This window comes from Marmota marmota, unplaced genomic scaffold (genome assembly GCF_001458135.2).
Source record: "Marmota marmota marmota unplaced genomic scaffold, marMar, whole genome shotgun sequence".
Classification (NCBI taxonomy): domain Eukaryota; kingdom Metazoa; phylum Chordata; class Mammalia; order Rodentia; family Sciuridae; genus Marmota; species Marmota marmota.
This window is the reverse complement of record NW_025999900.1, coordinates 56,507,027-56,520,765: the sequence shown is the minus strand read 5'-3', so window position 1 is coordinate 56,520,765 and position 13,739 is coordinate 56,507,027. Positions and strand designations below refer to the sequence as shown.

General features: G+C 50.2%; 1 protein-coding gene across 1 annotated transcript in view; it reads left to right on the top strand.

Annotated features, from left to right (window-relative positions):
• The first annotated feature begins 2,609 nt into the window (after positions 1 to 2,609).
• Ccdc88c (coiled-coil domain containing 88C) overlaps positions 2,610 to 13,739 on the top strand; it is a 114,054-nt gene continuing 102,924 nt past the window's right edge. The window contains 3 exon segments of the mRNA XM_048799205.1: positions 2,610 to 2,673; positions 3,368 to 3,468; positions 11,470 to 11,578. Coding sequence (XP_048655162.1) covers positions 2,614 to 2,673; positions 3,368 to 3,468; positions 11,470 to 11,578 — 270 coding nt within the window. The 5' untranslated portion in view covers positions 2,610 to 2,613.

Sequence of the window (13,739 nt, the reverse complement as noted above, 5' to 3'; positions counted from 1 at the left end):
GGAATTGACTGGAACATAGATATTCTTTTATGCATTTACATCTCCAAAGTCTTCAAATCTTTAATTTTGTTCCTGAATTTCACAATAATAACTTTTTTCAATATTTTAAGAATATTCTAAAATGTCAAACCTGTAACAGAATATAAAACCATCATAGAATATAATATTTGTTATAGGTTTGTTTCATTATTTTACACTGATTTATGCAGAAATGTTTTTCTTTTCTTTTCTTTCTTTCTTTTTTTTTTTTTGTGGTGCTGGGGATTGAACCCAGGGCCTGTACATGCAAGGCAAGTGCTCTACTATGCAGCTATATCCCCAGGAATGTATTCTTAAAAAGTCTAATTTAAATCTCAAAGTGAAATGACAAAGTTAAATGAATCCAACTGAGAACTGGCCATTTAAAGAATAAGGACATTTGTGACTAACCTAAAATATCTACTCAACTGCAACAACTACAAGTATTACTTCTTCTTCTTCTTTATTTTTTTTATTTTTTGGCATGGGGTGGGGGATTGAACCCAGGGGTGCTTTATCACTGATCCACATCCTCACCCCTTTTTATTTTTTATTTTGAGACAGGGTCTTGTTAAATTGCTGAGGCTGGTCTCAAATATGTGATCCTTCTGCCTCAGGCTCCTGAGCTGCTGGGATAACAGGCATGTGCCTCGGTGCCCAGCATTTACACCCCTTTTTATGCATCACCTTGAACTTCAAATTTACCCTATGAAGCAAAGGAATAATATTCTTATTCTGATTTCACAGATTAAAAGGCTTATAAGAAATAACGGGCCCAGGTCACCCTGTCCTTTGAAGTCTTTCAACATGTAACCTGGGCACATCCAGTTCACCTTCTAGCCACCTCACAGAGAACAAGGGAGTGGATTAAATCCTTTTGATCTGGGTGAAGCAGCCCCACCAGGGAATGGTGCTGGACACATCTATGGTCATGAACCAACACAGCTAACTGACCCGGAAGAGAAATTCCTGAGGTGCCTGTGGCCCAGAGACTGCCAATGTCCCCAGGGAAAAATTCCCACACCATAATGGGAAATGTCTTCAACTTGTTGAGGGCCACAGCTGAGTCAGGATGACGCATGGCATGGGAGTGGTTGAGAGGTGGCGCCATGGAGCCATTGAGATGATGATGGTTATGTTAAGCTCTATATTCAACTGTATATTTGACCTTTACTGTCCGGCAATAGGGCGGCTCTTGCTGCCTCGGGGCAGCTACTTTGGAGTTCCCCTGGAGTTCTCGAGGACCCCGGTGGAGGTTGAGAGTGTTCTAGGGGAGTGTGCTTGGAGTGCTGGTGGAGTTCGGGCAATAGGGCAATAAAGCTTCCTGTTTGAAGATACAAGTGCTTTGTGGCGGCTGGTGATTTGTGCCCAGCCAGACTGTGGCAGGAACTGTCACAAACCATTTGTCCAATGCATTTCTTAGTGCAAAAGAGTATGCTTATTAGATAAATAACCTAAAAAAATGGTTGAGGTTAGGATGAAAAAACACTGGCCAATTGGCACCGCTTACTGCTAAGAAGATGGATGTTGGATGCATGTCACACGTATTTTCTAACCGAATTTCTTTATGGACAATCAAGGAACTCTTCTAATGAATTTCTGATGCACGCCGTCACCCCCTGCCCCAACCACCTAGTCCTCAAACTTTGGTGCCTCCGCAGTCTCGATGTGTTCTGGTACAGGGCCTTCCACACCTTAGACACTGGGAACTTGGCCACCATCTCACACACTCACAGCCAGAACTGGGCCGTAATGCCACAGGTCACCAGCAGATGTCGCAGCCTCAACACTTGATGGGGCCAACTTTCAAAAATGACTAATAAGCCAATCGGCAGCGATTGAGTGCCTTCTGTATACTTGCTGAGCATTATGATAGGCGCTTCAAGTCAACCTCTTGCCAGTTGATTCCGGCGAGAAACGGTTTACAGTCAGGATTCAATTCGTATATTGTGCTTGAACAAGGACCGGGTAGTGGTGTGAAAATTATTACAGGTTGTGATCAAGTGGCAAAGACTAGCCTGGAACTAAGGCCCTGGAGCCTTGATCTTCGCTCCGCTTGTCTCGCACCGCTTTTGTCTCAGCATGGGGATCCCGCCCTGGGGCTTTCCTTCCATCCAACTAGGGAGCCTTGCCCCCTTTTCTGTACCCTGTCAACTGCTATGCACCTAGGGCTGGTATCTGGCTGCCCTCCACTGAGTGGCAAGGTGGTGGTGGTTTGGAGGGTGAAGGGTGGGTAGAGTCACTGCCGGGGTGTGGCCAGGTTTGTGCGACCACATCCCCGGGTTCCTGCAGGAACTTCCAGAAGGCAGGTGGCCCGGAAGGTGGCACAGGTGGGGCTCAAGAGGCAGCCCTTTTACAGTCTAAACTCAACATAAAGTTTCCTCCTTGGGCCTCTGGGCCTGAGCCCCGCCCCATCTGCCCCTGGGCCAACCCCAGCACCCCGTGGTCGCCGGCACTTTTCTGGCGCCTGGTACAGCCGTGAGGGGCGCGGATTCGGCTCTCCAGCCACGAGCCTGGGCGGGGCCTCTAGGCAGCATCTGGGAGGAACCAGAATATTAACACTGCTACTGCTACATCACAAAATNCAGCCTCAGCATGGACGTGACCGTCTCGGAGCTCATGGAGCTCTTCCTACAGAGCCCGCTGGTGACCTGGGGGAGTGCGCCGCCTCCCCGCCCCTTTGTTGGTACCCTGGCTCCTCTCCTGCCGGGCCGGGGTGCCCACCCGGACGCAAGGGACATAGCAGGTGGCCGCCGGCCGGGGTGGGGTTGGGCGTCCTGCAGTTCGGGGGCGCTGGGCTGCGCGCTCGCGGCTGGGCCAGGGGCGGAGCGGGTACACCTGTTCCCGCTGGGCGCTGGGCTGGCGGCCCCGGGGCAGACGGGGTCCGAGTGGTCCTTCCCGAAACGGACCCTGCTTGCTCTCCGCAAAATACCCTGGTGGGTTTCTGAACCCCTAGACCAGCCGGTGGGTGGCGGTGACGGGTGGGGAATGGGGGACGCCAAGTGGGAACGTGAACAGGCTGGGGTGGGCGCACTGCTTTCCAGTGGATCTGAGACGTGAGAAATTTATTGAAAAGTCCCCCCTTATCCTCCGCGCTCTCGGACGCTGGAGAAAAGTGCCCAGGAAGTTTTCCTCCTCCTGCCTCGCGCCGTTGCCCGGAGTGGCGAGGGGACAGAGGCCCTGGGAGAAGAGTAGGTAGGCTCGGTGCCTGCTGAAGTGTGCAGGGGCGTGGGTGATCCCCTTCTGTCCACACCAACCCAACCGCCTTTGCCCCAGGAGCGTTCGGTGTTTTGTGCCCTTGAGTGACTTCCTGCCTTTCTCTTTTCTCTGCTCTTCCACCTCCCGGCAGGTGAAAACTTTTGGCTCGTTTGGAAGCAGCAACCAGGACAACTTGAGTCTGTATATGGATTTAGTGGACGGCATCCTTTTGAACCAAATCATGTTGCAAATGTAAGTTGCCTTCCTCAGAGAAGAGGGGAAGGATGATGCTGCAGAAGTTTAAGATTGTAAATGTGGAATGCAAGGTGGCTAGGGAGGGGCTGCCTGTTGGAGGGACACCCATATCACAGTGTTACAGGGCGCTTTTATAGCTTTCTTGGTTGTGTAAAGACTTCCATCCAGGACTGTGCTCTGGCTGCTTGTTGGATGAAGGAAATTTGGAGTGGACTGTCATTCAGGAGGTGTAGATGGTGCGATTGACTTCAAACTCAAGGACTTAACTGTGGTTTGAGCAATGAAATGAAAAAGCCCCTTTTCTTTTGGGGGGGGCACTGAACTGTAACGGAGAGTGTCTTGTTACAGGAAGTGTCAGGGGTGGGCTGAGAGCATCCTAGTGTGACTATTAAGTTTCACTTTAGATTAGGACTCTGCCTGAGTTCCCTTGGGTTTCCTTTTTCAGTTGATTCCAGAGCAAGTGCAGTTGATTAAGTCCCTTTGCATGAAATGGATTTAGAGTTAGGAGCTGCACAGGGAGTTGGATCCAGGGAACTGTTTGTTTGGAAGCATGCGACTTAAGCAAGGTCTTGGTAGAAGTTGACTTGCTAGTGTATATGTCTGACCACATCCTTTCCTGTTGCTGAGTTCTTCAGAGCCTGTCTGCATTTGATTGACAGCCTGTCACAATGTAGGTGTTGGCTCCTACAGCTGCATTCTGTTTTTAACTCAGAAGCTGCAAGGAACATATTGGAACTGAGAGTCAGTGTGATTCACAGTCACTTGAAGCAGAATGAAACACCCTGATGTTCTCTGTGGGTCAGCTCCTTACTCTTACCTCCTTACCTATGAACGAGTGCGTTGTCATACTTGAGCATAAATCCAGTAGCTACTGGGAATCAGCTTCATTTGTGGCCAGCGAAGGAGAATGGACAGTTTGCTTTGGCATATCCAGAAAGATATAAATAAAAGATAGGTAATAGATTCTACCTAAAAAGGTCTGTTCAAAACATTTTCCTGTTACATTGTTTCTTTTGTTTTCTTGTCATTTGGTGTCATGCTGTGGGAGAAACCCTGCCATCTTAAAATATTTTTAAGGTGCTTCTAATCTCACTGGTCTTCAGTATTTGATTAGCTTCTAAAAAGACACATCTGTTGTCAGTGTTGGCTGAGCTTCTCAGAGAACCTTGATGAAATGAGTTTTCCTGGGACAGCAGTCCTCCCCACATTCTGCTGGACTCCCCAGATTGCTGGGTTTCATTGGTGTCATGACCAAACTTCAACCTGTCCCTACCCAAGTGAGCCTGAGACTGTTTAATTAAAAAAAACCAGCAGTGTCGCCTCCTTTTCATTCAGCTTTCCACCCTGGCAGCCCGGGAGAACAAAAGCCCCGGGACTGTTTCTCTTTTCTTCCCTGACCTTTGGAATTCCTGAAGCGTTTACCACTTGCTTGTAAATCAGGAAAGCCTGTTGGACCATTCCTTTGAGAAATGCCAGCTCATCACTTGTTCGAATTTGGCCTGCGGCTAAATGGGGCTGAAGGGCTGCTCCCCTCCCCTGGCAGTTTTCAATGATATTTTTTCCTCTGCGATAAGCCAAGGTGATCATTCTGGAAGTGGGAACCTGGTGTGCTTGTAGCTCTCCTGGGTCCCTCCAGCTGGATCAGGCGTGAGGAAGGGGATGAGAGGCTTTCCAGAAGGAGGACAGCGGAGAGAGTGGGTGGGCACAGGACCCCAGCAGCACAAGGTGTCCTACTTGGGGAACAGGGGTCAGAGTCTGTCTGGAAGTGGTTGCCAATTGGGACCTTTGGGGTGGGGGGTGTTTGAAGTGATCTTTAGAATACATTTTACTTTCCTAAATGCCTCAAACTGCGACTTAAAACAGCTGTAGGGCCTGGTGGCGCCCACCTGTAATCCCAGCTCTGGAGGCTGAAGCAGGAGAATTGTAAGTTTGAGGCCAGCCCCAGCAACTTAACAAGGCTCTATCTCGGTATAAAAAATAAGGCTGGGGATGTGGCTCAATGGTTAAGTGTCTCTGGGTTCGATCTGGTTACCAAGGGGAAAAAAAAAAAAAAAACACCATTTCACTCTGTAAAAGTTACTGTGGTTTATTAAGAAATAGGGGCTGGGGCTCAGGCTCGGGCTCAGTGGTAGAGCATCTGCCTAGCATGGGCAAGGCCCTGGGTTCAATCCCCAGGACCATAGAAGTTAAATAAGTAGAACTCATGCCCCACTATTGGACAGCCTAGGTGGCCAGCCTGGGTTTGAACCCTAGGTCTCTTTCCTGCTAGCAGTGTGACATGGGACATGCCACTTGGTGCCTCCATTTCCCATCTGTAACTTGGGAAGTACAGTTCTTCCGTGGAGCGCTGGTTGTTGGCTCTTGTGAGACGCTGTGCCAGCTCTGGGCCCAGGGCTCCTGCTCCGTTACAGTCCAGAAAAGATCAGAGGCTCCCCATTAGAGTTTGTGTTTCAGTCTGCCTTTCCCCCACATTCTCAGTCCCTAAAGGGCTGGAGGATTCTCGGCCTCAGCTCTCTCCCGATGAGGTCTGAAGTGAAGTTGGACCTGGGCAGAAAGCCTGGCCCCACATCCGATTCTGTACTTCAGCAGGGCCTCAGTTTTCCCTCTGCCAAGTGGAGAAATGTCAGGCTAAGGCACAGGTAAGCCTTATCTCCTGTGCTGGGAGCCCAAGACCGTGAGCTGGTCCGCTCTGATAAATGCTCCCCAAGTTGGTGGGCCCCAGGAAATGGCAGAGCAGTTTTGCTGGCTGGGTTGCACAGGGGGTGGCAGATAAGAGGCTGTTACCTAACACTCCGGAGCCATCTGGAGGCTGGTTAGAGGTGGGGTCACGTGACCGCACCTGGCCATTGTCTCTGGCAACCCTAGAAGGCTGTGGTAGTAGTCTCTTGGCCCTGTCCTCCTGGTGACATCAGTGTCACCTAGAAGCAGGAAAGCCCTATGGGCTCAGCTTTCAGGGGAGGCCCAGGTACAGGAAAGTTCCTGAATGAGAGTGTGACATTCAGTGGCCTGGCAGGGGATGCCCTGGAGAGCCTGTGACTAGGTCCTAAGTAAGCACCTTCTGTGGGCAATGATGGATTCACTTTGGATATGGTTTGGATTCTTTTGTAGGAAATTGCTTTAGAGCCTTGACCTTAGCGTCCGGCAGATGAATTCTTATCGTTATCCTGCCATTACTGGTTTTGTTAGATTGGACAAATTACTCTAACCTTCTGAGTCTCAGTTTCCTGATCAGTGATAAAGGGGTGGTAGATCATAGGTTAGGGAGGAGTAAATAAGATGATGCATTCATAAATGTCCGACTGCAGATGTCAGTCACTGTGGTCCTCAGGAGGCCGGGAGCTTGGTTTGTGTGCATGTGCTCATGTATGCCCCTGTGCAGCTGTGCCATGAGGGGAGGTGCCAATGGTTTGGATGTCTAGTGCAGTGGGAAACTGGGGGCTCAGGCCGGGAGCTTGTGCCCCCACGTGGATGGCAGTAAATTCAATTCTTTGTTCAGGTTCCTTTCTGACTCTTGGTGCTAGCTGCAAAATTCAGGGTAATACATTAATTATTCGGAGGTTGGACGCATCCTTAGGCCAATGAGGAGTTTCTTCAGCTTCTAAAAAGCATTTAAAGGCTAATTTCCACCCCCAGTGCCTCCCAGAGGAGTTCATATTCCCATTTTGCAGATGCAGAAGCCGAGGATAAAAGGGCAAATACCTGCTGAGTGAATGAGTTTGTGGTGTGCAAAAATGGTGGAGCAAAAAGGTTTTTTCTTGGGAATGAATGTAAGCAATCCTCCCACCCCTTTTATTTTCCATGGTGCTGGGGATGGAGCCCAGGGCCTCCTCAAGTGCTCTACCACTGAGCTACATCCCGGCCCAGTAATTTCCTTTTTTGGTTGTAGCACATAAATAACAATCTTCAAGAGGGCTTTGAGTCCTTAAAAATTACATAAAAAGTTTATGTCCACTGTAGGAGAATAGGAGCATACAGAGGAACAGAGTAAAAATCATCTATAATTTTGTGATGTAGCAGTAGCAGTGTTAATATTCTGGTTCCTCCCAGATGTTGTGTAAAGTGTGTATTGATTTTTATATGCATATGGGCACATGCTACATCATCTTTTTTTTTTTAAACCTGTGATATACTGCAGACATCTCTCTATTGGAAATCCATAGTTTCGTCTTCTTTTTTTTTTAAACAATTTTTTTAAAAAATTGGTTCTACTTAGTTATACATGACAGCAGAATGCATTTCAATTCGTTGTACACAGATAGAGCACAACATTTCAATTCTCTGGTTATACACAATGTAGAGTCACACCATTTGTGCAGTCATACTTGTACCTAGGGTAATGATGTCCCCTCATTCCACCATCTTTCCTGCCCCATGACCCCTCCCCTCCCCACCCTCCCCTTTGCCCAATCCAAACTTTAACAATTCGATTTTTTATACCTTTGTTTTGTTTATATGTGGTGTTGAGAATTGAACCCAGGGCCTCACACATACTAGGCAAGCACTCTACCACTGAGCCACAACCCCAGCCCCCACAATTTTTATTTATTTATTTAATTTGTTACACATGACGGCAGAATGTATTTCAATTCATAATACACATATAGAGCACAAATTTTCATGTCTCTGGTTGTTCACAAAGTAGAGTCACATCATTTGTGTCTTCATTTATGTACTTAGGGTAATGATGTCCATGTCATTCCACTGTCTCCTCCATCCCCCTCCCTCCCCTTTGCCCTATCTAAAGTTCCTCCATTCTTCCCCTGCTCCTCAACCCCATCCCCAGTATGGATCAGCATCCACATATCAGAGAAAATATTCGGCCTTTGTTTTTTGGGATTGGCTTACTTCACTTTGCAGAATATTCTCCAGCTCCATCCATTTACCTATAAATGCCATGATTTTATTCTCTTTTAATGCTGAGTAATCTTCCATTGTGTATATATACCACAATTTCTTTATCCATTCATCTATTGAAGGGCATCTGGATTGGTTCCACAATTTAGCTATTGTGACTTGTGCTGCTGTAAACATTGATGTGGCTGCGTCACTATACTATGCTGTTTTTAAGTATTTTGGGTATAAATTGAGGAGTGGGATAGTTGGGTCAAATGGTGGTTCCATTCCAAGTTTTCCAAGGAATCTCCATACTGCTTTCCATATTGGTTGCACCAGTCTGCAGTCCCACCAGCAGTGTGAGTGTGCCTTTTTCCCCACATCCACGCCAACACTTACTGTTTTTTGGTACTCAATCACTGAGCCCCATCCCCAGCCCTGTTTTGTATTTTATTTAGAGACAGGGTCTCACTGAGTTGCTTAGTGCCTTGCTGTTGCTGAGGCTGGCTTTGAACTCCCTGAGCCGCTGGGATTACAGGCTTGCACCACTGCACCTGACTCCCCACAGTTTTTTGACTCAGCTTAAATTTGGGAAGTCTCTTGAATGTTTCCAGAACTTAAACACTGGCTTTCCCTAAGGAGGGGACAAGGTTGCTGTAATCCTAAATTCTAACCCTCTTTTAGAGTTGACTTCCTTTTTTCTAGTTAGAAATTTTTATGCAGTTGAGGGCCTGGGGGCCCCACACCTTGAACTTGGAACTCCCCAACATTGGGCCAGCTGCCCCACGGATGTGTCTCTTTCCTGTCCTCTGAGGTCCTATTGCAGCACTAGGGTTTTTATGTCCTGGGGCCGTGGTGTAAAAGATCTCTGCTTAGTTAGTGGCAGCTTTTGGGGGCGTGGTGCGGTAGCTATGACCTGATTTTCCTGGCATAGAAGCCCAGTCCAGACTGGCCACCAGCCGTGGCTTCATGGAATGATGTCCTTCAGGGCTGGAAGGATCCTGTGGCCATTTTGCAGATGAGCACACTGAGGCCCAGAGAATTGTGGCCGGCCTTGGAGCCTGGACTGCAGTCTGTCCGTGCCTCTGGCTCCCACTTTGTGCAGCCCAGAGAGGTGGGAGTTGTGGGGGTGCTGGGTGGGTGGAACCCGGCTTCCTTCACCAGGGTGGAGCCTTTGGTCTTCATTTGTTTCCTAATAACCTCTCTTCACCCGAAAGCTTTAGTTAAATGAGGGAGTACTGATGATCACAGTAATTAGTCTAATTAGTCATACAGCAAATGTCAAGGTTTCCTTGGAATGTTGTCTCAATTAGTTCTTTCTTCCCAGAATTGGGGAGAACGAAAGCAGGGACGGTCTGAGGCAGCCGTGATGTGATGTGAGGGACACCTGGGTCCCTGGCCCTGGATGCTCACAGTGCCTTTGCCCGCATGGAGGATTTGTGCAGTGAATGCCGAGCTTTGGGCCCTGGCACTCTGGGGTGGCCCTGTCTGCCTTACACGGATCTGGTACTGCAGTAGCGGTACGGCAGTAAAAGCCCTGCTTGCTCTCTGAGCGCTGCTCTGTTAAGCAGCGTGTTGTCGCTATGGAATCGCTTCTCATCTCTTAAGGTAGCTACAGTCAAGGGAGGAGAATTGCACCTGGAAGAAAAATTATTTTGAAATGCTAGAACACTCTGTAGCTGAAATGCCTTTGTGGTTAAATTCTGAATGCCACCTCTTTTCCTAAATTAATTTCAGTGGAACTATAAACCTTTATTTTCTCTGTAATGAATGGCTCTAGGAGAAACGTGGAACATGTAAATGACTTGGCCAGACTCCATCACTGTGCAGGACAATGACAATTAGAAAGAGGTCTTCTGGTTGCCCCAGTGTGGTTGTTTTAGCAGATATAGGATGACTGAATAAGTCCATGGCTGGTTACGGCACGTGAAGGGTTTGCACGCTCTGGACACTGCCGAGACGCACCATGTATGTGTCAAATATTTACTTAAAGGTTGAACTTTATACAGCTTGTGTTACAAAAAAGCATTGTACTTCCAATGACATTTGACATGATTTTGATGTGTAGGGTTTTTCCCTTCTATTCCTCAATTTTCCATTAATTGCTGGCTTTAAAGGAGCCAGTTGGCTTGAGACTCTCTTCCTCGACTCCCCGCACCAGCCCCCGGGAGGCCCTGCGCTTTTATCATTGCGTGTGGATGACAGATGAAACCCCACAGGCGGGCTTCGAGTTAGATGTCAGTCCTTGGAGGTGACTTGGGACAGGGACTGGAGGGGAAGCCTTTGTCAGGAAAAGCAGGGCAGCTGAGGAAGGTGGGCGCTGAATCTGGCCCCTAGACCGAGCCATTGGCCGACACAGAGGCCCTGCATGTAGATGGGAGAGATTCCAGATCACGGGGTGTAGCCTTCCAGCTCCGTCCTGGCCAGACCTCCCCGCTGCCTGAGGTTGGAAAACAAACGACTCTTGGGGGGGTCCCCACAGGGGTGACTTGCCTCCTAGCGTTTCTCATGGGTGCATTGTACACTGTGCAGTGCCATAGACTGGGTATATCAGTTTCTAGACATAATCATGTTTCTTATATTTTTTTATATTTCACTTACTTTGCTTAGTTTTTATTTTATTTATTTTTGGCACTGGAGATTGAACCCCAGGGCACTTTACCACTGAGCTGCATGCCCAGCCCTCTTTATATTTTATTTTGAGGGGCAGGGTCTTGCTGAGTTGCTGAGGGTCTCCCTAAGTTGGTGAGGCTGGCCTTGAACTTAGGATCTTCCTGCTGCGGCCTCTCATGTTGACGGGATTCCAGGCCACTGGGTGTGCCACTGGGCCCAGCGTAGGTTATTGATCTTTATACAGTGTGACAGTGGGTCTGCATTGACGTGTGACTGTCCTTATGGTGCCAATAACAGTAGGGATGGAAGCAGCCTGATGAGGGCCGCGGCGGCCCAATGCCTGGGTGGGCAGTGGGAAGGGGAGGCTCTCCCAGAGTCCTGGCTTGGCCCTGGCAGTTAGGATTTGACTTGAACTGCACTGTCACAACCTCATAGTCAACAGGGCCTAATGAGGCTCAGGGGACTAGCGGTCTGAAGGGTGGTCGAGACTGGGGAAGGAAGTGTGACACGGGCCAGGAGGTGCGATTTCCACTGTCCTGTTTCTTCCCACAGAGACCCCCGGCCAACCAATCAGCGCATCAACAGGCACGTCAACAACGACGTGAACCTTCGCATCCAGAACCTGACCATCCTGCTGAGAAGCATCAAGACCTACTACCAGGTAGGGCGGGCCTCCTCCTGGAGCTCCTCCTGTGGGCGCTGTGGGAGGGCGAGCTGCTGCCCGCCTTGACTCAGCGCAGTGGGTGGGTTCGCGCCCCTTACTGTGAAGGCCCAGGGAACCTCGGTCTTCAGCTTGGGAACTTGCTGGGAGGGGATTTTTGTCCGTGCGCCTGGCTCTGTGACTCTTAGAGGAGCCATACAAGGGTGGACGGGGAGAAGGGACCACGTTTGGGCTGTGCAGGGGCCAGGAAGGGGGCCGGTGTATCTCCAGGTGGCCAGCTGGGGCGCCAGGCTTCGGAGGAGAAGGCGTTTCCCGAGGCCCCTGGGTCTGATCAGCGTGCTTGAGGGGTGAGGCAGGCTGACGGAGGGTCTGCCCCAGCCTTCGGAGGGCCAGCCGAGAACCTGTGACCAAGTACGTGATCTCTGCATGACTGGCAGCGATGGGAAGTGGACTGCAGCCGTGGACCTCGGGAGGCTGGTCCTCGAGCCTTTTCTTAGCGATGAAACTCTCTTCCCTGTGTGATTTTTCTTGAGGCCCCAGGTGAAGGGGTATTCACTCTGGTTGTCTTGGGGGTTGGGGGACCAAGTGCTTTCTGCTCAGTCACAGTGGCCTCTTCTCCTCCTAGGACCCCAGGGGAATGGTATGAGAACCTCAGCTCCAGAACAAGCCTCTGACAGATTCATGCCAGGTTTCAGCATGTCCAGGGCCAGCCCTGCTCTGAGACCTGTTCCTAGCACTCAGCTCCTTGAGCATCACCTTGGGAGCTTCAAACCAGTGTGTCCTTTAGTTACAGAGAACTGAGGAGGAGACTGGCGCTCAGGGGGGAGGCCCCAGAGTTCATTCTGGGAACCAAAGTGGGTTTGTTTCCTTTTCCGTGGGAGCCATCTTCTGGCTAGACGTGCGGTAGGCAGGGGCATCGCAGCTAAGGCCTCCCTGTGCCCACTGGGCCAAGGCGGTTGTGTTGCCTGTAACTTGGCATCTGGGGCAAGAGCTCTGGGGGCTGCACTGGCGTCCAGCAGGTGCTCGGGGCGTGGCCCTGTGTGCAGGTGCTGTGTGTGGGGAGCAGTCCCTCCTGGTGCTGTGCCAGGTGCCTGAGAGCAGATGGTGCTGAGGTTCAGGAGAGGAGACCCCAGTCCAGCCTGGGGGTGGAGGGAGGTCGGGAGTGCTTCTTGGAGGAGGTGACACCTGAGATAGACTTTGTGGGCGACTGAGTTTCTGGGTTCAGAGGGTCATGGGAAGGAGAGAGCAGGGCAGGGTGTGTGGGTAGGAGCCAGGAGGTGCAGGAGCATCCTGTTCTGATGCTGTCAGCATTTTCTGGCTACTTGGATGAAGGCGGCTTATCAAATTTCAGATGAGCTGGCCTCGGTGGCCCATGCCTATAATCCCAGCAACTTGGGAGGCAGGAGGATTGAGAATTCAAACCCAGCCTCAGCAACTCAGCAAGACCCTGCCTCTCAAAAATATGAGAAAGGGCTGGGGATTTTGCTTGGTGGTTAAGCGCCCCTGGGTTCAATCCCTGGTACCAAAAAAAAAAAAAAAAAACAAAAACATTTTTTTTTTCAGATGACTCAAAGCTGGGCAGGATGTGGACATGAGAGAGACGTGAAGTCAGGGTACAGAAGGGGCTGCAGGGCTGGCCAGAGCCAGCGGCACACTCTAGTAGGTGCTCTCTGGCCCAGGTGTGCCTGGTAGGGGGAAGCGTCTCCTCCAGCAGCTGTGCAGTGCTCAGGCAGAGGTGGGGTTTCCGCAGCCCTTCAAGAACCGTGTGGAGTGCCCAGCTCTTGTGCAGCCCTCAGGCCATACCGGTGCTGTGCAGGCCTCATGCTGTTGGTGGCCAGCTGCTCTGAGGTCCAGGTCTGGGCTGGACCCAGGGCAGATAGTGTCTGTTTGAGAGGCAGTTTGCTGCTCTTGGTGCTGTGTAGAGCCACAGAAGATGTGAAATGATCACATGAAGGAAGCAAAGGCCAGTCCAGACTTGGGCCCAGAAGGACTGGGAAGTGAGAGAGAGGACCCTGCACCCCAGTTCTCCTCCCTCTGCCCTGGTGGCTATTTGAGGGTAGGGCTGGTGTGTGTGTTGGCAAAGGGGAGCCCAAATGGTCACTGCCTCCCAGCCTGCTCGCTTGGAGAAACCCAACCCAGCAAGACGCGCGTGTTCAGGGCC